At 20.6% G+C, this 27320-nt stretch overlaps 1 protein-coding gene across 3 annotated transcripts; it reads right to left on the bottom strand.

Moving 5' to 3' along the window:
* Positions 1–1769: 1769 nt before the first annotated feature.
* On the bottom strand, positions 1770–27157 carry LOC122511169 (huntingtin-interacting protein 1). Of its 3 annotated transcripts, none has more exons than XM_043626261.1 (20): positions 27016–27157; positions 26686–26771; positions 23479–23490; positions 22698–22761; positions 16927–17284; positions 14501–14562; positions 14141–14415; positions 13581–13777; positions 13086–13224; positions 10837–10924; positions 10668–10756; positions 10319–10522; positions 10035–10215; positions 9034–9321; positions 8416–8675; positions 7978–8130; positions 5597–5697; positions 5269–5498; positions 2093–2298; positions 1770–1994 (listed from the first exon to the last, which is right to left on the bottom strand). In XM_043626261.1, the coding sequence occupies exons 2-19, from the start codon at positions 26767–26769 to the stop codon at positions 2141–2143; spliced, it is 2943 nt and encodes a 980-aa protein (XP_043482196.1). In that variant the 5' UTR covers positions 26770–26771; positions 27016–27157; the 3' UTR covers positions 1770–1994; positions 2093–2140. The 3 variants fall into 3 exon arrangements, with proteins under 3 accessions (XP_043482196.1, XP_043482215.1, XP_043482205.1); XM_043626280.1 differs by having other exon boundaries at positions 23479–23695; positions 27016–27124; XM_043626270.1 differs by lacking the exon at positions 23479–23490.
* Positions 27158–27320: the final 163 nt, after the last annotated feature.

Here is a 27320-nt window from a genome sequence, read left to right as displayed (position 1 = left end):
TCAAATTGATCTAAGTCATTATAAGCGTTTTTAGTGTTAATATAAAAATAATGGATATTATAGATGAATTCAACTCTAAACTTATCTGTATAAAAATAAGAACAAAAAAAAAAGAAATTGTTGCCATGGCGCTTTATTGGAGCTGAAATGTAAAAAAAAATAGGGACACGCAAATTTTTTTTTCTCTAATTCGAGCTCTAATCGAGCGCAGAATTTCGAACATTGTTTTCCATTTTTTTTTTTTTTTTGCGGGAAAATTTAGTAAAACTTTGTAAATAATATGTATATTATGTCTATTGTAGTATTAATGAAAAAACGCCTAATATTTAAATTAGTGCTGTTACAAAGACGTACGATTCCAAAAAAAAAGAAAAGAAGTAAAAAAAATTTTTTTCAGCGTTATTCACGCTTGTCAAACATATTTTTTCATCTTGAACTCGAATACGTGTGATATAAAGAAAAAAAACCGATTCATAGTACAATAAAAATAGTTAATTGAATTTGAAAAAAAAAAATGAAAAACACTTGGAAAAATTGTGATGCGCGTCAGTGAATGTGAAATATGTTTTAAGTATTATGTACAAAGACCAATGTACGTACACATAAAATACATAGAAAAAAATATATATATATATTCCTTTACTTCGCATACATTTAATGTAGTTGAGTGTAAAGTTTACTGTGTATTATATTAGACGTAAGTCTTTTGAAAAGAAGTAGAATTGCCAAAATTTAAGGAAACAAAATGCGTCTTTTTGTGAAAATAAGTAGATTTTTTTTGCGAGATGCATTTTTTTTCTCTTTAACAAAATACCATTTTTTTCATAAGATTTAAGAATTATTCAAATAAAAAAAAGTCTTGTAAATAAAAATACATAATAAAAGACTGCAGAATTCGAAATAAATTGAAATTGATGTTTATTTTTTGTCCCATTTTTCTTCTTCTTTTGTATTTATCAGTAAAGACTTCTCCACTCGTTTATCAAAGTAGAAAAAATATTTGACAAAAACGAAATTTCCAATTATTTACATGTTTTAAAATTATTTTCTCGAATTCAAATAATTTCAAAGCAATTTAAAAAAAAAAATTTCATTACTTTTATCAGTTTTTTTATTTATTTTCTTTTTAGTAAAAATTAGTCAAAATTCTAATTAAAAATTAGTAAAAATTGAAAATAATTGAATTTTTTTATTAATAAAATTTGAATACAAATAATTAAAAAGACATTCGCTTATTCATGTATCAAATGTATTTAAATATATTTCTTCTCGCAGATTAGAAATTTCAAATCTTATACAGAATAATTTATTATAATAAGTTTTTAGGAAAAATTATTTTTTTAACAGTAATTTCCAATAAAAATAAATATTTAAAAAAAAAAAAGAAAACGTTTCTTTGGAACGACAGGAAAAAATATTTCACTGTCGCTTAACATTAGCGTATTATAATTAGCAAGCAAATTAAATAGAGTTAACAATATTACTCTAGTAAATTTTCGATGCATACAAAATAATAAAGTTTATGCATGAAAATAAAATTCAATTCTTCTTTTTCTATTATCGCAATTGCTTAATTATAATATACAAGAAACGTAATAAATTCATTAATTTAACATCAAAATATTCCTGTAAATTATGTATAGCAGGAAATTGATAAAATTTTCACATATTCAAAATGATAAAAATTAATTAATTAATCACTTTTAATAATGTTAAATCTAGTTAGAAAATTTCATTTAGATTTTCAAAATTTAATTAAACATTCCATTTTATCAGCCAAATTTTAATTGTAGCAAAAATAATTTATAAGGACTAAAGTATATTATGTATATAATATATCTAAATTAGTAATTTAGTTAATCGAGTCTTCAAAATAAAGATTAAAAATACATTATCAAAAATGTATAATATGTACTAATTGGAAAATGATTACAACTTAATAAAAAAAATATATATAAATAAAAAAGGCTTTCGATAATTATTGAAATGTGTACCTGAAAAATAAGAGAATTTTAATTATTTTTTTCCTGGTTTAATTTTTTTGTTGTAATTTTAATTAAAAATAAAGAGAATGTGATTATTTTTGTTTTACCTTTTTTAAATGCTTTTCTTGGGCATCGAAATAATTTGTTAATTTCTTTCAATTGTCACCGGCTAATTGATAATGATAGCGACGTAAAGCGGACAATTTTAATCTTTCACTTTCTAAAGCTTTTTCAAGCTCTAAAACTCGTACTTGAGCCTCCATTTCTAATCTATTCGCTTGATGTAAACTCAAACCGGAAATATCTAAATCATCTGAAACAAATATTTTTACAATTTATTTAAGTTTGAAAAATAAATTTTTAATGATTAGAAATTATAAACAATTATAAACTTAAAAAAAAGAATTATAAGAAGTATTTATATGGGTTAAATCATTTTTTTTTTCGTCTAATAATGTATTTTTGTCCTTTTCAGAAAACTTTAATACTTTGGGAGAATATTTATTAACAGAATGACCGCTTTTATCATAAAAAAATCGCCATTATGAATTATTTGCCCGGTTATAAAGAAAAACTCTCAAAAATTATTTTCAACATTTCAATTAAGTTATTTTATAGAAATTTTAACTAAAATTCTTCTCTAGTTCAAATATTTTTAATATTTCTTAAGAAAGTTCCTTAAAAATCCAATTATTTAAAAAAAAAAAAGTTCACCTACAACTAAAATATTAATAAAATCTACTTGTTTACAAGGGAATTTAAAAATCTAATTTGAAAAAAAGTGAACAAAAATTGTTTCAAAAAACTAACTTATTCTGAATTTTTAATTATAATTTTTTAAAATTCAACTTTTCTAAAGTTTTTTAAATTAATTTTTACTATTTATATATTTTATTACTATTTATATTTTCAAAAATTTTAATATAATTCTTCGAAATAGTTCTTACTAAATAGTAAAATTTGTTGCCAAAAATTAAATTATTTTCAACAAAATTTTAATAAAATTTTTCAAAAGAATTCTATTTTTAAAAAATGTTAATATATCCTTCGAAACAATTCAATCATTTTTATAAATAATAAAATTCTTTGCAAAAATTCATTTATTTTGAATACCATTTTAATCAAATTTCATGAGAGAATTCAATTTTTTTATTAATTTTTAATAATATTTTTCGAAAAAATTCACATATTTTTTTTTTAAATTTTAATAAATCCTTCGAAACAATTCAATTATTTTTCTTAATTTTTAATAAAATTTTTCGAATGAATAATTAATTTAATAAACTTCTAAAAGTGGAATTATTAATTACAATATTATTAACAAAGTCGATTGAATATACAATAAATTAAAGAAATTTTTTGAAAGAATTCAATTATTCTAGAAAATTGTAATAAAATTCTGAGAATAATTTAATTATTTTCTACAAAATTTTAATAAAATTCAATAATTAAATGTTTAATTTCAATTATTCGGAAACACGATTATTTTAAAAACTGGAAAAGAAATTTCTCATAAAATTAAATTACTTTCAAAATTTTTAATTAAAAATTATTAAAGAAACTCCATTATCTTAAAAAAATCCAAAGAAATTCTCCAAAAAAATTTAATTAGGATTTTCAAAATTTTTTCTAAAATTCATTGGAGAAATTCAATTATTCTCAAATTTTTTAATAAAATTCTTGGAAAGAATTCAATTATTTTCAAATTTTTTGATAAAATTCTTTATATCAATTCAATGATTTTCAATAGATTAATTTTAAAATTAAAAATATTCCGAAAAGAAAATTTATTAAAAAAGTTAGGAAACAAAAAAGCAAACAACAACGAACTTCAAACTGCGAACAGATTATCGGAATACAACGATTATTAATATAAATATTTGTAATACTAATTTAACATTCTAAAATATAAAAATAGTTAGGTACTTATAAATTATTGTCAAAAAAACGAGTTTGATAGTAATGCAAAATACGGTTTTTTTAATATTTATTTTCTAAGAAAAATAAAATTTCATTTATTTCAATTTCTATTTAGAAGTAGGTAAATAATTAATTTTTAGAAATTTTGTATTACTTTTGTTCTAATTAGTTCCAATATTTACTAATTCAAATTTACAGAATAAGTTTAGTGATAATATTATTGCAAAAGAAAACTACATTATCTAATTTATTTTTCACTATTTTATATGTGAAATATTTTCTATTTTGAAATGTAACATTTTTAATAACATTTTATATTAATTTTTTTAACTATTACTTTTTGTAATTTTTGAAACTTTTTTAATTATATGAAATAATTAATCGGATGAATTTAATTTTTGCTTAGAATTTTATTAAAATTTTTGAAAATAGTTTAATTGTTTTGCAAAATTTTTTAGAAATTTTGCGACAATAATTAAATTCGTTTGAGAAATTCAATTAAAATAGTTTTGAAAATAATTAAACTCTTATAATTGAATTCTTGTGAAGAATTTTATTACATATATGAAAATAATTGAATTCTCGCAAATTTTTTCAACGAATTTAACTAAAATTGTATTGAAAATAATTTAATTCTTGCAAATTTTTTCAACGAATTTAATTAAAATTGTTTTTAAAATAATTGAATTTCGTGCGAAGAGTTTTATTTAATTTTTGGAAAATAATCGCATTGTTTTAAAGAATTCTATTAAAGTTGAATTTTTTAAAAAAATTGTATCTAAAATTATTCAAAAAATAAATAATTTTGTAATTTACATAATTATAATAAATTAAATAGCCAGTTTTTCTAGTTATTCCTATTATTATTTATAAAAATTGAAAGCGCAACAAAAATTCAATTATTTTTTGAATTTTTAAATAAAATTGTTCGCAAAATCATTTAAAATAAATTCGATTTTAAATCTGTAAAGTTCAATTATTGTTAGAAATAGAAAGAATTTAAAATTAAATTGAATATTTTCTTTGTTTTAAAGGCCGTTGCGTTCAGAATTTTCTTATGAATTCTAGATTTAAATATTTTTTTCAAAATAAAACGTTTTTATAGAAGACAATTCAATATTTTTTAATGAAAGATTAATAAGTTTTAAAATAAATATTTCTATTTTTTCTAACAAAATATTTTTCTAAATCATCGTGCATTCTGTCAACTCAAAAGATGTAAAAATATTCTCCTAAAGTAGAAAAGTTTTTTGAAAGGGTCAAAAGTACATTCTGCGAAATATAATGGTTTGACCCTATGGAGAATATAAAATTATGTGAAAAGACTGTAAAAAGTATTTAAAAAAAGAAAAATAATAATTACCATTTTCCTCAACGAGTTGACTGCAACTTTTTGCCGTTGCAACAACACTTCCAGTAGCTTGAGTGACTCCACGCGAAGCTTCCGACAGTGCAGCCAAATTATTACTATTTCTATCAGCCTTAACTCTACTGGCAACGACTAACTGTGCAGTGGAGGCGGCAATACCCTGAGATGCAACAACTAATTGTTCGAACTTTCCATTTCCAGAAACAACTTTATCAGCAGCTTCCCTGTTTTTGAAAGGCACATTTTATTAAAAAAAAACTTGAAAAATTAAATTCGATTTTTATTATTTTAGATTTTATTTAAAAAAAAAAGAAATACGTACAATAGGAAATTGGCTCCCATTGCTATGGCTTTAGCTGCTGAAATTAAACCTTCAGACCACTGATGATTTCTTTTGTAAAATTCCGTAGTCGATGAAGTGCTCTATGAAGTAACAAAAATTGAAGGTAAAAAATATTATCACTAATACAGGGCACGAAGCAGTGAAAGTATTAAAAAATAAGGACTTTACAGACCGAAAATGAAAAATTACGGACCAATTACTGACAAAAATATAACCAGTCAGAGTCAAATAAGAGAACGTTTACTTAAAACTATAAATTAAATTTTTCATAAACTATAAAACATGAAGAAATTTATAACTCCGAGTCTTCGACTCGGAGTGATCAATTTCTTCATGTTTTATAATAATTAAAGATGACCCAGTGATAAAATCATGATTTTATATCATAAGAATATTGTACTTCTTCAAAATTATTTTCATCATTTCAATTATTTTCTAAAACTTTTAACTAAAATTCTTCTTTAAATCAATTAATTTTCGAAAAAGTTCTTTGAGAATTTTCAAATTCACTTGTTTATAAAATTCAATTGTACGAAATTTCAATTATTCGTAAATTCTTCAACTAAATATTTTATTAGAAAATAAAAACTTCAAATAATTTCAAAAAAATTCAGTTAACTTTTTCAAAAAAATTAAATTATTCAAAAAAAATTTAATTTTTTTTTCAAAATTAAATTATTTCTAAAAATTTACGCTATATTGCTTTTAATATTTAATTATTATCTAAAATTTTAACTGAAATTAATGTTTTAATCAATTTTTATTAGAAAATTCTGCGAGAATTCAATTATTTAAATACAAAAATAAATAATTCATTGAATAATTGAATGTTTCTTAAAATTGAATTCTCATAAAGAATTTTATCAGCAAATTTTTAAATAATTGAATTCTTTTGAGGAATTTTAATAAAATTTTTAAGAATCATTACCTACATTTTTCGACAAATTCGATTTTATATAAATAAGTTGTATTAAAAATAATTGAAATTCTGCGATGAGTTTTATTATTTATGAAAATAATTGAATTCTTAAAACGAATTTTATTATTTTTGAACATAATTTAATTTTCCAAAGAATTTTATTACTCTTGACAATAATTTGTAATTTCTCAAACATTAAATTTTCTTGAGTGTTTATAACTAAAATTCTTCTACAAATCAATTATTATTTTTAATAATTTTTGAAAAAGTTCTTTGAGAATTTTCAAATTCATTTGTTGTTTACAATTCAATTTTACAAAACTTCAATTATTCGGAAATTTTTCAATTAAATATATATTAGAAAATAAGAATATCAGAAAAAATAATTTTTAAAAAAATTAATTCCTTTACAGAATTGTTTGTTAAAAGCAGATTAAAAGTATTAAAAATTAAAATTATCAAAATTCAATTATGTCTAAAAATTCGCGCTATAATCCTTTTAATGTTCAATTATAATCTAAAATTTTAATTGAAATTAATTTTTAAATCAATTTTTATTAGAAAATTCTACTAGAATTCAATTATTTCAATAAAAAAATAACTTATTGAATAATCGAATTCTCATAAAGAATTTTATCAACAAATTTTTAAATAATTGAATTCTTATGACGAATTTTAATAAAATTACACTTTTTGAGGAATTCATTAAAATTTTATAAAAAATAATTGAAATTCAGCATTGAGTTTTATTATTTACGAAAATAATTGAATTCCTAAAAAGGATTTTATTATTTACGAAAATTATTGAATCCTTGTAAAAATTTTATTATGTATATGAAAATAATTGAATGATTGCGAAGAAATTTATAAAAAATTTGTAAGTAATTGAATTCCTGTAAAATTTTTATTATTCTATGAAAATAATTAAAGGTTTGCGTAGAATTTTATTAAATTTTTTTTAAATAAATTGAATTCTTTTGGAAAATTTTATTCAAATAGTAGATATTAAAAATCATTGAATTGAGGAAAATTTTTGAAAATAATTAAAATTTTACCAAGAATTTTATTAAAATTTTTGAAAATAATTGAATTTTTGAAAATAATTTCATTATTTCTAAAAACAATTGAAATTTCGACGAGAATTTTTTAAAAGTTTTAAACATAATTGAATTTCTGCGAAGAATTTTATTACTTTTGAAAGTAACTGATTTTCTGCAATCATTTGTAATTTCTCTAAATTAATCCAAATTATATCGTAGAATTTACGAACTTTTCGTCCTTTTTCTATCAAATTACGGACTTTACGGACCTTTTTTCAATAAAAACTAACTTTTACGGACTTGAAGCAAAATTTAAGGACCTTTACGGGATTGACGGACCTAGTTCGAGACCTTCTAATATAATTTTCAGTTATTTTTTTAGAAAAAAAAAACGTTTCTACCTTTCCTTGTGCTACGATCTCCGTTTGCAGAAAACGAGATTTCTTCACTAAAGTTCTAATAGCCATCATCAAATCCGTGCAAGAATCGAGAATTTTTCCATTTACTTCCAATTTAACTCCGGAATCTGCAGCACGTGATTTATCCAACATATCCTGAAGAAAAAGAAAAATTTTCAACTCTTATAGAAAAAAATATACCTACATATTTATTAAAATTTAAAACAGCAAATAGTAAAATTAGATAAAAACTTTTAACAGCTTTTAAATATAAAATTCTCTTTTAAATTACTAATTATTAACAAAAAATATTTAATAATGAGTAATTTATTTAAATTTATACTTTTATATTTATTTATACTAAATAATTATTGTTTTCTTTTTTTTTTAATTTTCCCGAAATTATTCACGAAACGAAAATTATTTTTCTTATTAAGAAACCTTAATTCTAGCAGCAGCTTCCTCAATAGCTTTATCCATTGTCAAAAGTTCCTTTTCCACCAAATCTCCAATAACACTTGCGTTACTTTTCTTTTGATCTGATAATGAAGCTGTTAATGAGGCAATTTTTTCCAACTGAACAGTTACTTTATTTATTTGTTCAATTGTCGTCGAAGACTTATCCTTGTCTTTAATCTCCTTAATGTAACTAAACATCATTAGACTCTGGGATCCTAATTGTTTACATTCGTCAGTAATTCCTAAAATTATTATTAATTAATTGATTATTATTAATTTTACTATTCTTATTATTACTATTACTAACAGTAAATACTTATTTAAAACAATATTTATATTTTTAAAAACAAACTTATCAAAAAATTTAGGAAACAAAAAGGAAAACAGAAAAAAATTTACTTTTATTTTTGAATAATTTTAGTTCACTTATTAATTAATTAATTATTATTTATTACCTATTTTAAAAAATTTTTAATTAAATTCTTCGAAAAAATGTAATTATTTTCAAAAATTTTACTAAAAATCCTTTTGAAAAAATTTAATTATGTAAAAAAAGAAGAGAAATTATATTTTTGGAAGAATTTCCAAAGTGATACTCACTGTCACCAAAAGTGATGTCCGTAGATGTATTTGACGTGGCTTTAGCTTGAATAAGATAAACGGACAATATGAAAGCTGTATGAATGGAACTTCGAATTAATTCTCCTCTTGTCTTCACATCCTCAATGTAATTATTATACGCTGTGTCTAAATTTTTCAATGACAATTTTGTTGGATCCAATAGAGTTGCAAGATAATCTGGTGTGCAAGTAACAGCAGAAATTGCCGGATTATCAATGGCGTGCATTGCATTTTGTAACATTGTCTCCGCTTCGGATAAACATTTCACTGAAATGGCATTTTTCCCAAATTAATTCATTATACATTACATCTCATTGTTTTTTAATTTCTACTATTTTTCTTAAGTGCTAAATTTCTACTATATTTTATTATTATTATTATTATTATTATTATTAAAAAATTAAATTCTTTTTGAAGAATCTATTTAAGATTTTTTTTGAATAATTTTAATTGAAAATTTTGAAAATAATTGAATTAAACAAAGAATTTTTTTCAACTTTTTAAAATAATCGTGTCTGATGTTAATAATTATTAAATAAATATTTGATTATTGAAGTTTATTAAAATTGTATTGAAAAAAAATTGAATTCCTAAGAAGAATTTTATTATTATTTATAAAAAATAATTTAATTCTTGCAATGAATTTTACTACTTTATAAAAATAAAAGAATTGTTTCGAAGGATTTATTAAAATTTTAGAAAATAATTGAATTCTTTCGTGACATTTTTTTTAAATTTGTTGAAAATAATTGAATATTTGCAAAAAAATTTACTATTTATAAAAATACCTAATGGAATTGTTTCGAAGGATTTTATTAAAATTTTAGAAAATAATTGAATTCTTTCGTGACATTTTCTTTTAATTTTGTTGAAAATAATTGAATTTTTGCAAAAAATTTTACTAACTTATAAAAATAATTGAATTTTTCCGAAGAATGTTATTATAACATATATGAAATAATTAATATAAGTCAACTTACAAAGTAATTCGTAGAAAGTATTTTCAGCGTCAGCTTTCAGTTGTGCGTTGGAACGTTCAAATTCTGCCTGCAGATTATTTATTCTCACGTCCAATTCTTCCTTTTGTGCAAGTAAATCATGAAGATCGCCTTCCAAGGCCGCTTTCTCAGATGTTATAAAGCCAATTTTTGCATTGAGAGCCTAAAATTATAAATTATTTTTTATGTCATAAATATTTTATATAATTAGGAGTAATTATTTTTCCTTTTTGTTTGTTCGTTTTTTTTTAAAGAAAGAAGCGTACCAAATTTTCAGTTTGTACATCGTCGAATTTCTTTCTCACTTCGTCTAAATCTGCTCGTGCTTGAGCAACTCTTTGTGCTTCCTGATCGGATGTCGCTTGTCCCTGAATTAATTCCTGTAATCTTTGTTCAGCTTCAACAGTTCGTCTATCCGATTGTTCTTGCATAATTTTCAGACTGCCTAATTGTTTATCTACTTCTGCTTTCTTTGAAACATCAAAAGACTATTTTTTAAACAATTTTTTTGCAAAAAAGAAAATTTTAATTCTTTTTTAATTCAAATTAGAAAGAAACAAAAAAAATTAGAACAAAGAAAAAAATCTCTTTTAATTAAATTACAAAAAAAGTTACCTTTCGTATAAGACATATATGTTCCTCTCGTAATTTTGAATATACTTCCTTGAGTTTTTGAAATTTTTCATTTATACTTTTACTTTTTTCTGAAAATAATAATGGTGAATGAATTTTTCAAAATTAAATGTAACATATAAAATTAAAAAATATTGCCTTAGGGACAAACCTTCACATTCTTGGAATTTAGTCATTATTTCTGCTTTTTGTTTCAATAGATCTTGGGTTTGTTGCTTTTCTTGAATAATTTCATTGCCCTGCAATGAGAAAGTTTATTTATTTATTATAAATTAATTATAACCTGTATAACTAATTGGGTGAAATTTTAACACCCGTTGTTAGTAGCAAAAATTTAATAACAATTTAGTATTTTTCCAGAAATATAATTTTTCAAAATATAATTCTTCAAAAGTACGATAAAATTTTTAAAATGAAAAAAATTAAATTCTTTCAAATAGAAAATTTATTTCAATTAAATTTGACAAAAATCTTAATTATTTCAATTTTGAAAAATTTTTTTTGGAATTTAATTATCTTCAACAAAATTTTAATTACAATTTTTCAAAAGACTAATTTTTTTCATAATCTCTAAATTAAATTATTAAAAAAATCAATCATTTTTATTTAACAAATATTTAAAAACTTAGTTATTTTAATTGAAATTTCAAACCTACATTCAATCTAAAATCTTTTAAAATTTAATTATTTCTAAAAATTGCAACTGCATTTTTCACAAAAGTCAATTTAGGATTTTTGAATAAAATTATTCAAAAATTTAATTATTTTTAAAGGAAACGAATATATTAATAATTTTTTTAAATAAAAATTCTAATAATAATATCTATTATTAGAATTTTACGGCGATTAAAATTTTCTAAGATTTCAGTTCAAAATTTTTTTTTAAATTTAATTATTTCTTAAAATTTCTGTTATAACACTTTTAATTTAATTATTTTTCTAAATTTTAACTGAAATTCGTTTTTAAATTAATTCTTATAAGAATTCAACGAGAATTAAATTTTTTAAATACAAATTTTTTTTAAAATTTCATTATTTCCATTTTTTTAGTTACAATTCTTCAAAAAATACAATAATATTTCAAAATAATGTTTTAAAGTCAGAAAATAAAATTCTTTGAAATATAAAATTTATTTTAAGTGAAATTTGAGAAAATTTCCTATTTTTTCAATTTTTTAAAATTATTTTCAAGAATTCAACTATTTTCAACAAATTTTAATTACGATTTAAAAACCTCATTTTTTCAGAAATTCAAAATAAATTTTTTTCAAAAATTCATTTATTTGTGTTTAATAAATATTTGAATACTTTTTCTTATTAATTTGTCCACCAGGAAATAAATTTTTTAAATTAATTCAATGAAATTTGAAAAAACTTTTAATTGTTTCAATGTTTTAAATTAATTTCCGAAACTCGATTATCCTCAACAAAATTTTAATTACAATTTTTCAAAAACATATTTTTTTAGAATTTCTACATTAAATTATATAAAACTTCAATAATATTTGTTAAACAAATAGTTAAAAACTTATTATTATTATTTATTTAAATTGAAATTTCAAATAATTTCAATAAAAAACATTTTGAAAATGGATTATTTATAAAAATTATAACTGCAATTTCTCAAAAGTTTAATAATGTTTAAAGGAAATAATACATTAATAATTTTTTAAATGAAGATTTTAATATTTTTATACTTTAACGGCGATGAAAATGTTAAAAAGATTTCAATTTAAAAACCTTTCAAAGTTAATTTATTTCTTAAAATGCTTCTAATATTCAATTATTTATTAAAATTTTTAACTGAAATTCCTTTTTAAATCAATTCTTAAAAGAATTCAACGTGAGAATATTTTTTGAAATTTTTATTTTATTTAAAATATAAAAATTAAAATTGTAAGTAAAATTTGAGAAACTTTTCAATTTTTTCAATTATTTAAAATTGTGTTTGTGAATTCAGCTATTTTCAAAAAATTGTAAATAGAATTTTTTGTAAACCTCATTTTTTCAGAATTTCTAAATACAATTTGTTAAATTTTATTAATTTTTCTTTAATAAGTATTTCAATAATTGTTATTTATTTGTCCAAAAGAAATTAAAATTTCAAAATGTTTTCAATGTAAAATCTTTTGAAATTTAATTAAAATTAAAACTGCAATTATCTTCAAATATTTTCTAAAATATGAACTGAAATTCTTTTTAAAATCAATTCTTATCAAAAAGTTGTACGAAAATTGAATTATTTAGATAGAAAAAAATAAGTTACAAATAATTTTTAGAAATAATCGTATTTCTAAAAAATATAATAATAATTAATTAAAATCTAATAATTAGTATTTTGAAACAAATATATTTTTTAAAATGGATTAAATAGTTTCTCTAAATTTATCATTAACTTACTTTAGTAGAAAGTCCTGATTCAAGTTCTAAAATTCGATTTTTAAGTTCACAAACAATATGCTGATGTTCGTTATGTGATCGATATAACTCTTGTCTCTGTCTTCCATTTTCCTGATGAAGATGATCAATAAGACTGTCTCTGCAATAATCCAAAGAAGAAACGAAAACATTAAATAATTTTCAACGTCAATTTACTATTAATTTTAATTCTTGATTTCTGATATTTTAAATTTCAACCAAGAAGCTAAAGTCTGCAACGTTTTTAAAAAAAGAATATTTTTTCCCCAGTTAAATTCATCTCTAATTTTCATGTGCCTTAATTTTAAAAAATTAATTGTTACTTAAGATAAAATTATTAAAAAATAATATGATTTAGAATCAAAAATAAAAAAAACCGTTCCCTCATTTTTTTGTTTTCGTTTTTTAAAAACGTTGTGGACTTCAACCAAAAGTTTTATGAAATGGGTCAAAAATAATTGGAATTAAATTGACAACCTTTCTGCTAAAGCATCCGGAGAAATCGAGCCATTTAATGTTGAATCAATTTGATCCCCAGGCAAGGAACTTGTATCTGAAGTGTCAATTAAACTGTCGACAGTTGTTTCGCTATCTAAATGTTCCTCGGGAGGCAAAACAACCACTTGTGTTATGTAACTGCGTAACTCCGATTGTATCAAGAAATTCGGTGGATTCTATTTTCAAAAATTAGACGATAATTAATTAGGAAAAATTTATTACAATATTAAAAAGAAAATAATCGAAAATTGAATAAAATTATTCAAAAATTGAACAAAACTATTCAAAAATTAAACAAAACTATTTCAAAAATTAAACAAAACTATCTATTTCAAAAATAACAAAAATTTACAAAAATTGAACAAAATTATTCAAAAATTAAACAAAAATATTCAAAAATTAAATGTTAAACAAAACTATTCAAAAAGTAACAAAACTACACAAAAATTGAACAGAAATATAAAAAAAAGTGAAATAAAGATATTCAAAAGTTTATTTACTTTTAAAAATTAAATTAATGTGTAAATTTTCAAACCTACCTCCGGCAAAGATGGTATTGAAATTAAATGTTTAAAATATTGCATGTGCTTGATAGTGTTGTAAAAATTTTTCAACTCATGAAATTGTTTCGAGAAACGATCTCGATGACCCTCTAAAGTATCAGCCGGTAGTGCATTGTGGAGTTTGAATAAAATTTTTACACAATAATCGTATAATTGAGATGCGTCTTGAACACAAGGTATTAAAGGCGCAAGGCGGCATTGTCCACAAGGGGTCATTGAATTTGATCGCGATAAATCCAATGAGCCAAAAACTGAAAATAATTTTTTAATAATTACACAATTTATCACTAATTTTTTTAATAGGTAAAGAAAAGAAAATCAAATTTAAAATTGTACCTGCTTGTTGAAAATTTAGTATATCGTCCATGTAATCAAACATTTCCACCGACATTTGAAAACTGTTGAAACAAAAAATAGATTAAAAAGAAGAATAAAAAATCAGGGGTCGAATCAGTAAACCAATTACTGACAAAAATATAACCAGTCCGAGTCAAATGAGAGAATCGATTTCTTCATGTTTTATAATAATTAAAGATGACCGAGTAATAAAATCATTGCTTTATATTATAAGAATATTCTACTTCTTCAAAATTATTTTTATCATTTCAGTTTAGTTATTTTTTTCTACAATTTTTAACTAAAATTCTACTTCAAATCAATTATTTTTAATAATTTTCGAAAAAGTTCTTTGCCAATTTTCAAATCCATTTGTTTACAATATTCAATTTTACGAGATTTCAATTATTCGTAAATACTTCAATTAAATATTTTATTAGAAAATAAAAACTTCAAATAATTTTTAAAAAAATTCAATTAATAACTTTTCAACAAAATTAATTTTAAAATTCAATCTAAAAATTCACGCTATAATATTGCTTTTAATATTCAATTATTATGTAAAATTTTAACTGAAATTCACTTAAATCAATTTTTATTAGAAAATTCTAAGAGAATTTAATTATTTAAATACAAAAACTGTAATAATTTATTGAATAATTGAATGTTTCTTAAAATTGAATTTCTCATAAAGAATTTTATCAACAAATTTTTAAATAATTGAATTCTTTTCTTTCTTTCTGCGATGAGTTTTATTATTTGTGAAAATAATTGAATCCTTAAGAAGAATTTTATTTTTTTTTTTTTTTTGAACAAAATTAAGTTTCTGTGAAGAGTTTTATTACATACTTTATTTTATTTTGAAAAGGTTTCAAATTAAAATCTTTTAAAATCTGAATTTTTCATATTTTTAACTAACAATTCTATCAAATTAATTTTTTTGGAATAAGTTTAATTGCGGATTTCTTTTGAAATTATCTGAACTTTTTATTTTCTAATATATATTTAATTGAAAAATTTCCGAATAATTGAAATTTTGTAAAATTGAATTATACAAAAAAAAATTTTAAATTCTCAAAAAACTTTTTCAAAAATTATTAAAAATAATTGATTTGGAGAAAAATTTTAATTAAAAACACTAAAAAAATTAATTTTAGAGAACTTACAAATTTTTGCAAAAATTCAATTATTTTCAAGTGTTTTTAATTAAAACTTTTTTTAAATCAATTATTTTTAATAATTTTTGAAAAAGTTCTTTAAGAATTTTTAAATTAATTTTTTTATAATTGAATTTTACAAAATTTCAATTAATCGTAAATTCTTCAATTAAATATATATTAGAAAATTTTTTTCCAAAAAAATTAATATTCCACAGAATTGTTGCTTAAAAATATGAAAAATTCAGATTTTCAAAGATTTTAATTTGAATCCTTTTCAAAATTCAATTATTTTTAAAAATTCACGCTATAATGCTTTTAATATTCAATTAGCATCTAAAATTTTAACTGAAATCATTTTTAAATCAATTTTTATTAGAAAATTTTGCGAAAATTCAATTATTTAAATTCAAAAAGAAACAATTTATTGAATAATTTAATGTTTCTTAAATTGTCATAAAGAATTTTATTAACAAAATAATTGAATTTTTGAAAGAATTTTATTATTTATGAAAATAATTGGATCCCTAAGAAAAATTTATTATTTACGAAAATAATTGAATCCCTGTAAAAATTTTATTATTTATGGAAATAATTGAATTATTGCGAAGAATTTTATTAAAATTTTTTTGAATAATTGAATTCAATTGGAAAATTTTATTAAAGTAGTAGATATTGAAAATCATTGAATTGAGGAAAATTTTTGAAAATAATTGAATTTCGGAGAAAAATTTTATTATTATGTATAAAGATAATTGAAATTTTTACAAGAATTTAAAAAAATTTTTTAACATAATTGAATTTCTCCAAAGAATTCTATTACTTTTGAAAATAATTGAATTACTGCAATCATTTGTAATTTTTCTAAAATTCTCCAAATCACCATTTGTCGAAATAATTGAATTCCTTCGAAGAAATTTATTAAAATTTTTTCAAAATAATTAAATTCCTACGAAGAATTTTATTATTTACGAAAATAATTGATTTCTTAGAAAGAATTTTATTATTTATGAAAAAAGTTGAATTCTCATGAAGAATAATTAAGTGAATTAATTTTTATTCTGAATGTGAAATTTATGAAAAACTGAACTTGATATTTGAAAATAAAAAAAATTGTAATTTTCCTAATAATAATAAATTAAATAACGCGTTTAGCGCGCTGACCTCGAGGAATTTCCTCATAATAATAGCAATAGTAATACCTAATTGGAATATAAAAATAGAGAATTAAAATTTTTAAAAACATGATAATTTCCATGTCTCACTCACTAGACGTTTATATCATTTTCGCCAATAGCTTCCAATTCTTCTGCAGTTACTTGTAAATTTCCAGGCAATCGTGGATTACGTTTGTGAAAATCTAATTTCGTAATAAGCAATCGAATGTATAAAAGTATCAAACGCCCATAGCCGTCTTTTAAATGTTGCCATAATTTTCCTAAATCCTCAAGTTTACCACGATGGGGCTGAGAATCAGGAATAACTTGCGGATGGCCTTCACGTAATACTTTATGTAAAACGTGACAAAATTTCCAAGCTACAATACGATTTTCCTGTAGTGGTTGTCGTAATATAAACATCCAAAATAGTGCCCCACTTTTTTCTTGATACGTGCCAATAATTGCACCTGAAGTTTTTACTTTTAAGGAAAACATTTTTAATCCACTTTTCAAATCATTTGATCGTAATTTATTTATAAAATTAATATAAATCCCCAGCAGGGTTTGTCCCCCATTTTTTCATAGTTTAAATTTTTTATTTTAATGTAAAGCAATTAATTAAAATAATTATAATATTATATTAAATAATTATTATATTATTATATTTATAGTATTTAAAGTAATTATATTCTTATATTTGTAGTATTTACAATAATTATATTATTCAGGCTGTCACAAAAATTAAATTTTGTTTTTCCCTGATTTCGAGACAAAGTTTCGAATTTTTCTCTAACCCTAAAGAATATTCCGATTCACTCTAAAAATTATTAAATACTCAAAAAAATGTTCTATTACATTTATTTACGAATTTTCTTAATTGGAAAATTATTCAAGAACATCAATTACTTCATTTTGAAATAAATATTTAATCACTACTATTCTTTAGCAGGAATTTAGATGTTTAAAAATTTCAAAATCAACAACTTATAAGAATATTTTACTATAAGACATGAAGATATCAATCACTCCGAGTCTTCGACTCGGAGCAATCGATTTCTTCATGTTTTATAATAATTAAAATTGACCGAGTGATAAAATCATTATTTTATAATTTTATTTTATAAGAATACTAGCAAAGTCCTACGCGCGTGAATGATTTAAAGAATTATCACGGTAGCAATCTGCCTACCTGCTTTCCACAGAAAAAATTTAATAATTTCAATTTATATTCTTGCATGTTTACAATAGTTATGATTTTTTAAAAAATCTCGGTATTTCAACTATATTATCATTTCCACGCCTCAGAAGCCATTTAAAAAAATTGCAAGAAGATCGAAGGCGGGGAAAGCAGTGATTTTTATTTTTTGTCACAGATTTTTCAGAAATCCTAAAATATAAAATAAATCAAAATCACTGCTTTCCCCGCCTTCGATCTTCTTGCAAAATTTTTTAATTACTTCTAACATTAAAATAAATAATTAGCAAACGAAAAAAATTGCTTCCAAGGGGTGGAAATTATAATTTAGTTTAAATACCGAGATTTTTAGAAAATCCTCGAAAAATCAAAATTACTACTTTTCTTGCCTTGGATCCTTTTGCGATTTTTTAATGGCTTCTGTTATTAAAATAAATATAATTACCAAGTGAAAAAACATGCCTCTACTCAACTCAAGTTTCAAATGTAATTTTTATACATGTAATTTTCTCATGAAATCCCTCAAACATTTTTTAAGCTCATATAAATGTAATAAAATTCAAGCTCAAAAGATTTAAATTATAATTTCTGCAAATATTTTAATTTTCATTCTTATGTTTCTAATAATGGTTGGGGTACAGTTTTTTTAAATCGTATTTTCTAAAATTTTTTTTTCTAATAAAGGTGATTTTGAAATTTTCTGTCTTCTAATAAAGCTAATTTTCTAAAAATTTATTTTTCTAATAAAGGTAATTTTCAAAATTTTTCTTTTTTCTAACAATATTCTATTTTTATAATCACGATCAATAAGTACATATATGATTAAAAAATAAAATTTACGAAAATTTGTTAATTCTTTAAAAAAATACTTGATATTTCGTTAAAAAATTATAATAAAAAATAGAAATTATGCAAATTACTTAACAAAATTTTTAAATAATCTAGTTAAAAATCGTAATTAACAAATAGAAATTATAGGGATTTTTTCCCTAAAGATATTTAAAATTTTCTAACAAAATTTTTTATAAATATATTAACTTTGGAAATTTAAATGTAAAAATGATACAAATTATTTTTTTTCAAAAAAGAATAGAATTTTGTTAACAAATTGTGATAAGAAATAGTAATTTTATAAAAATTTTTCTTCATTTTCAAAAAGAAACTTATAATTTTGTAAACAGAATTGTAATTGAGAAACAGAAAATTTAATCTTTATTTTTAAACAATTTTCTAATTTTTATCAAAATTATGGAATTTTAGAAATTTTAGGAAAATAAACATTAGAAATTATAACTTTTTAGAAAAACTTTTTCGGAAAACAGATTTAATTAGAAATCGCCTTTTTAGACAAAAAGGTGTAGAAAATACTTTTTTTTAAAAATAGTGTTCGCCTACCCTAATAATTGTTAGTATTCATCCGAAAAATATATTGAATGCATTGAAATGTTGATAATTGAAGGAAAGAAATGTTTAATAGAATTTATAAGTATTATTTTTTCTGAAATAAATAAAGTACCCGATTCTGCGTAGCCGGAATGGCAAGAGTATCAAAAAATGTAAAAAATCCGGAATTTTTTTTTTGAAGTTTATTGAATTATCATTTTATAGGAGACTGAATTTACCAAAAGAAATAAAAATTCTAAAGATTTAATTGAAAAACACTATTTTAATCTAAAAAACATACTAAATATTTAAACTTCAAAATTTAAGTGTCTTTAATCAATTTATTTTTGTTAAACAAAAGTGGCAAATAAAATTCAGTTCACTAATTGAATAATAATAATAATAATAATAATAATAATAATAATAATAATAATACCAAGTTTGAGAATTTCATTAAATTTATAAGAATTAACAAAATAATAATGTATTTACCATTTTTAACATCAGTTGAATAGAGGCATGTCTTGATCATTTTTCTTTTATTTGTAAAAAAATTTCTTTGCATCAAGTGGTTATCACACATATGGGAATACTCATAACCAAAATTTCTATCAAAACATTAATTACTATAGAAAAACAAAAGACGACACTTTCTGTTCACGGAATAGCAAATTATTATAATGGTATTGTTACTGTAACTTCTTCAAAATTATTTTCATCATTTCAATTCAATTATTATATTCTAGAATTTTTAACTAAAATTCTTCTTTAGATAAATTATTTTCGATATTTTTCGAAAAATTCTTCAAGAATTTTCAAATCCATTTGTTTACAATTGAATTTTAAGAAATTTCGATGAAATTCGGAAATTTTTTAATTAATATTAGAAAAAAAGCTTCAAATAATTTAAAAAAAAATTCAATCAAACTTTTTCAAAAAAATTAATTCTACAGAAATTGAAAGTAAGAAAAATTCAAATTTTCAAAGATTTTTCCAAAATTTAAATATTTTCTAGAATTTTTAAATAAAATTATTCAAAACTTTATAATTTTTTACGAAAATAATATAAATGAATAATTTTTTTATAATAAATATTTAAATATTATTAAAGTTATAATTATTATACATTTAAATTTAAAAATCATTTAAAATTCAATTCTTTCTAAACATTTCTACTATAACGCTTCTAAGATTGAATTATAATCTAAAATTTTAACTGAACTTCATTTTTAAATCAATTTTTATTAGAAAATTCTACAAGAATTCAATTACTTAAATACAAAAATAAATAATTTCTGGAATAATTGATCATTTTTTAAAATTGAATTCATTTACAGAATTTTATCTAATTTTTTGAAAATATTTTATTTCTATCAAAGAATTTTAGTAAGATCTTCAGGAACAATTTCATTTTTCGAGGAATTCCTTTAAAGTGTTTTAAAAATAATTGATATCCTGTGAAGAATTTTATTAAAATTATTTAAATTAATTGAATTTATGGGGAAAAAATTATTATTTCTGAAAATAATTGAATTTCTGTGATGGATATAATAAAAATTTTAATAATAATTGAATACTCGCAAATAATTTGATTGATTATATAAAATTGAATTACTGAAACAAATTTTATTATTCATTAAAATAATTGAATTTTTTTATTTATGAAAAGAATTGAATTGTTTCGAAGGTTTTTTATAATAAAATTTTTTTTATTTCACAACTAATTTGATTTTTTTTAGAAATTTCTTTAAAGTTGTATAAAAAATATTTGGATTTTCATAAACAAATCTTTTTTAAATAATTGAATTCTATTGACGAATTTTAATTCAATTTTTAAAAATAATTTCATTTTTCAAGGAACTTGATGAAATTTGTATTAAAAATAATTGAAATTTCCAATGTGTTTTATTATTTATGAAAATAATTGAATTCCTAAAAAGAATTTTATTATTTACGAAAGTAATTGAATTCCTATGAAGAATTTTATCAAATTTAAAAAAAAAATTGAATTCCACTGAAAAATTTTATTATTTGTGAAAATAATTGAATTCCTTCGAAGACTTTTATAACTTTTAATAAAATTTTTTAAGAATAATTGCATTTTTCGTGAAGATTATTTAAAATTGTATTAAAAATAATTCAAATTCTACGATGACTTTTATTATCCATGAAAATAATTAAATTTCTATAAACATTTTTTTAATTTATGAAAATAATTGAATAACTGAGAAGAATTTTAATATTTATGAAAATAATTGAATCATTGCGAAGAATTTTATTAAAATTTTTAAAAATAATTGAAATCCTGAGAAGAATTTTATAAAAATCTTTTTTAATAATTGATTTTTTAAAAAATTTTCATGAAATTTGTGATATGAATAATTGAATTCCTGTGAAATTTTTATCATTTATGAAAATAATTGAATGTTTGCGAAGAATTATATTAAAGTTTTTTTTTTTAATGATTGAATTCTTTTGGTAAATTTTATTAAAATATTGGATATTGAAAATCATTGAATTGCGATCAATTTTTAAAAATAAATGAATTTTGACGAAGAATTTTGCTCTTTATAAAACTAATAATTGAATTCTTAACGAGAATTTTTTTTAAAATTATAATTAAATTCAATTTTTGCGACAATTTTTATTGTTCATTAAAATAATTGAATTTTTCAGAACAATTTTTGTTTAATGAACATAATTCAATTATTTCGAAGAATTTTTTTATTTATGAAAATAATTGAATTGTCTCGATGAATTTTATTTACATTTTTTTTAAATAATTGAAATCTTTTGAAAACTTTTATTAAAATAGAAGATATTGAAAATTGCTGAATTGAGGGAAATTTTTGAAAGTAATTGAAATTTTGCCAAGAATTTTATTAAAATTTTTGAAAATAATTGAATTTTGGTGAAAAATTTTATTATTTTTTTAGATAATTGAAATTTTTACGAGAATTTTTAATGGTAATTTCTCAGTTTATGAGTCAAACAAAAAAAAACACAAAAATTTAGAATTTTTTTTTATGAATTCTAAAAATGACATTTTTTCAGTACTTGTAATAAAAATCGCTGACTTTCCCCTGATTTCCCTAACCAATTTTACTTTCTCTGACTTTTCCCTGAATTCTCTGACCAGTGGCAAACCTGTTATTATATTTATAGTGTCTATATTATTATTTTAATAGTAAAAATAATAAAAATAATTGTCATAATTAAAAAAATGTGAAAATAAGCTCTTAAAAAATATACAGTTTACTGTAATGGACGTTGCAATTATTTTTTCAAATAAAAAAGGATACTGCGTACATGTTTAACTTTTACAGGAGTTTCAGTCGGATGTACCGCTTTCGCAATGCTAACATTCTGAAATAGAAGAAGAAAAAAATTACTAATGTATCATTCAATAAAAATTCGATTCAGTTCTAATTTTATTATTTTTAATATCTATTTAAATAAAATAAAAGAAATAAATAATTTTTGAATAAATAATTGAAAATTAAAATTAATTGACAAATTGGTTAAAAATTAAAATTAATTAATTGAAAAACGAATTATTTAGTTGATCTAATTAATAATGAAAAATATTCTTGGATATTGGAAACTAAGAGAAACTTTTTTCTTTTATTATTTCAAGTTTATGTAAAACAAACAATTTCAGTTCATTTTAAATTTTCATTTTACGCCTTTAAAACCTATCAGCGATATTATCACGTTATCAGTAAAATTATAAACGTCAAACAAAGAATTTATATGTGATCACTTTTTTTTTCTTACACAATTATACAATTTGTGTATTCAACACAATTGTTTATTATTGCACTGACAATTAAGTGTTTATAGTCTCCTTTGTTTCACGAAATTACGGAAATTAAAATATTTAAAAGAAAAAATTGTTGAAAAAATAAATGTCGATAAAAAAAAAATGTTTAAAGAAGAAGAAATATCGACAAAGAAAATGTTAAAAAAAAGAATTTTAAAAAACAAACATTAAAATTTAAAAAGGTTTCAAAAGAAAAAAAAATATTCAAAGAAAACAACAACGAAATTTTTTTTTAAAAATAACTTTTGACGAAAACTTACCAATTGGTGAATCTGTTTGTCATTTAATGGAAGTATAGGCGGCATGTTAGTGGATGTAAAATGATTACAATAAAAATAATAATAATAATACAGCGTTACAATAATCAGCGTGAAAAATAGTTCATTTTTCGTCTATTCTTTTCTCACCCATATAAATGGAATTTTATGAAGATACTTCAAAAGTTATGTATGTTGACAGCATGCACTATATGTAGAGCTAATTTCATGAAACAGATATTTACGATATAAGTATTTATAATTCTCAAAAAACATCTGGAATAAATTTTAAACATTTTCGCCCAGTTTCCTTTATTAATAATTAAATAAATTTATTTATTCTTCGAAAATTAAAAAAAATTCTATGAATACCTATTCGTTTGTAATTATTTTTAAAAAAAGTATTTCTTATTTTTTCTTTAAAAGATAGAAAGTTTTCTTAAAATTTCTTATAAACAAATTGCATATAAACATACAATGAGAGTAACAGGCATCACAGTACCTTTTTTCCTCAAAAAAGGTGAAAAGGGGAATTCTTTCCTCAAAAAGGGGATAAAAATTTATCCATTTTTAAATCAATTTCTACCTATTAGAAAATTCAACGAGAATTCAATTATTTAAATACAAATGAAATGCAAATAAATAATTTATTGAATGATTAAATGTTTCTTAAAATTCAATTCGCACAAAGAATTTTATCATCAACTTTTTAAATAATTAAATTCTTTCGATGAATTTTAATAAAATTTTTAAGAATAATTACATTTTTCAAGGAATTCAATTAAAATTGTATTAAAAATAATTGAAATTCTGCGATGAGTTTTAGTATTTGTGAAAATAATTGAATCCCTCAGAAGAATTTTATTATTTTTGAACAATATTTAATTTTTGCAAAAAATATTATTATACTCTTGAAAATAATTGAATTTTGGCAATAATTTCTAATTAATCCAGAATTAAATTTTGTTTTCATATTCTTAACTAAACTTCTTCTTTAAATCAATTATTTTTAAAAATTTTCGAAAAAGTTCATATTTGAGAATTTTCAAATCCATTTGTTTACAATTCAATTTTATAAAAAATTTCAATTATTCCTAAATTCTTCAATTAAATAAATATTAGAAAATAAAAACTTGAGATAATTTCAAAAAAAAAAATCAAAAAAATTAATTCCACAGAATTGTTAGTTAAAAATATGAAAAATTCAGATTCTTAAAGATTTTAATTTGAAACCTTTTCAAAATTCAATTACTTCTAAAAAAATCACGCTCTAATGCTTTCAATATTCAATTATAATCGAAAATTTTAACTGAAATCCATTTTTATTAGAAAATTCTACTAGAATTGAATTATTGAAATACAAATAAAATGCAAATAAATAATTTATTGAATAATTGAATGTTCCTTTAATAATTTTTATTGAGAATTTTAAAAGTAACTGAATTTCACCAAAAATTTTATTTTAGGTTTTTAAAATAATCGTATTTTTCTAATAATTGTAATTAATAATTTTATTATTAAATTTTAATAAAATTGTTAGAAAATTAATTCTTTTAATAACATTTGATTAGAGTTTTTATAAATAATTAAATTTCTTTTAAAATAATGTAGTATTTTAAAATATTTTTAATTGAAAATTTTGAAAATAATTTAAATTTACAAAGAACTTTTTCAAAAATTTTGAGGATAATTGAATTCTTCCGAAGAATATTATTATTTATAAGAATAATTGAATATTAGAAAATTCTACTAGAATTCAATTATTTACGTACAAAAAAAGCAATTGAATAATTTTATTATTTATGAAAATAATTGAATGATTGCGAAGAAATTTATAAAAAATTTGTAAATAATTGGATTTCTGTGAAATTCTTTTGGAAAATTTTATTAAAATAGTAGATATTAAATATCATTGAATTTACGAAAAATTTTTTGCAAATAATTGAAATTTTGCCAAGAATTTTATTAAAATTTTTTAAAATAATTCAATTTTTTCGAAGAATTTTTTTATTTATGAAAATAATTAAATTGTCTATGAATTTTATTAACATTTTTTTTAAATAATTGAAATCTATTGAAAAATTTTATTAAAATAGTAGATATTGAAAATATTTGAAATTAATTGCAATTTTGACAAGAATTTTATAAAATTTTCCTAAAATAATTGAATTTCGGTGAAAAATTTTGTAGATAACTGAAGAATTATATTAAAGTTTTTTTATTAATTGAATTCTTTTGGAAAATTTTATTAAATTAGCAGATATTGAATATCATTGAATTTAGGGAAATTTTTGCAAATAATTTAAATTTTGCCAAATGTTTTATTAAAATTTTTGAAAATAATTGAATTTCGAAAAGAATTTTATTATTTATAAAGAAAATTGAAATTTTGACGAAAATTTCTTTAAATTTTTGAATATAATTGAATTTCTGCGAAGAATTTTATTGTTTTTGAAAATAATGGAATTTTTAAAATTATTTGAAACTTCTCCAAAATTCAAATTTTTTTAGTGTTAACTAAAATTCCTCAATAAATTCATTATTGTTAATAATTAATTAAATATATATATTAAAAAATTTTAATAATTTCAGAATTATTTAAATTTTCGAAAATTTAAATCTTTTCAAGTTCATTTATTTATGAAAATTGTAAACGAAGCTATTTTAAAATTCAATTAATTTTGAAATGTATAAATAAAATTATTTATTAAATATTACACTTGAAAAAGATTTCAAAAAAGGAAAAACTTGTTTATTTTTTATTAGAAAAAAGTGAAAAAGGGGATAAATTAGCAAAAAAAGGGGGAAAAAGGTGACAAATCGTCAAAAAAAAGGTGATAAAATTGAAATAAGGGGAGAAAAGGGGACCAACTGTGATGCCTGGAGTAAATTGATTGAAAAATATGCAAGTCATATTCGCAATAAAATAAATTATCGTGAATTATCAAAATTTTAACCAAAATACTTGTTTTGAAAACAATTCTGACAGTTGTAGATGTTTATTGTCTATTAATAGAAAAAATGTTAATTCGCAAAATGGTAAAAAAAAACACCGGCGCTTTTACAATAGCGGAAACTAAATTCACAAGAAATAGCGAATTTATTGATATCTTAGAGATTTTTTACATTTCATGTATTATATAATATAATTATCTAAAAGTCCAGTAAACATGCAAATAATTGACACAAATGTTTCTAAACTCTAAATACCTGAAATTTTTGGAATTGTTCACGTTCCAAGTCTAAGCTTGTTTTCCTGTGAGTCAATACTCTTGGTAAGGACAACGAGGCCATATCTATAATTGATTAACAATTAATTTCAACACAAAATAGATCACTTTTAAAATCGATGGAAAATTCGAATTTATTTTAAATTAAATAATATACAATCTTTTTTTTGAATTAAAAAAGAAAAAAACACTTGTTGGTAAACTTGAATGTGTATTCTAAAGAACAATCCACAAGGATTTCACTTCATTATGAATTTAATAATAAAAGTTTTACTGATGGGAAATAATTTAGGAAATAAATATATCTCACAGACTGTGCGGATGCTATTGTCAGAAATAATATACGAAGATTGTAATAAGATAATTAAAAAAACGCTGGATCAGACACGACCCACCCACGTTCTACTTGCACATAAACACTTAAAGTTCTGCACACAAACATAACAAAAAGGAAGTTGAGGTTGTGTGTATGTATGAAGCGTCAGGAGTGGGAAAGTTATTTCACACACCGGCAGGATTGGGTAGGTACACAATGGTGTGTGCACGCCTTAATAGCTAGTGGTTGGACAAATAGAAACTTGTCCAATTCTGGCGGTGACAGAAATCTGTGGAGTC

Source organism: Leptopilina heterotoma, unplaced genomic scaffold (genome assembly GCF_015476425.1).
Source record: "Leptopilina heterotoma isolate Lh14 unplaced genomic scaffold, ASM1547642v1 Lhet_121, whole genome shotgun sequence".
Classification (NCBI taxonomy): Eukaryota; Metazoa; Arthropoda; class Insecta; order Hymenoptera; family Figitidae; genus Leptopilina; species Leptopilina heterotoma.
This window is presented reverse-complemented; position numbering and strand designations above follow the sequence as displayed.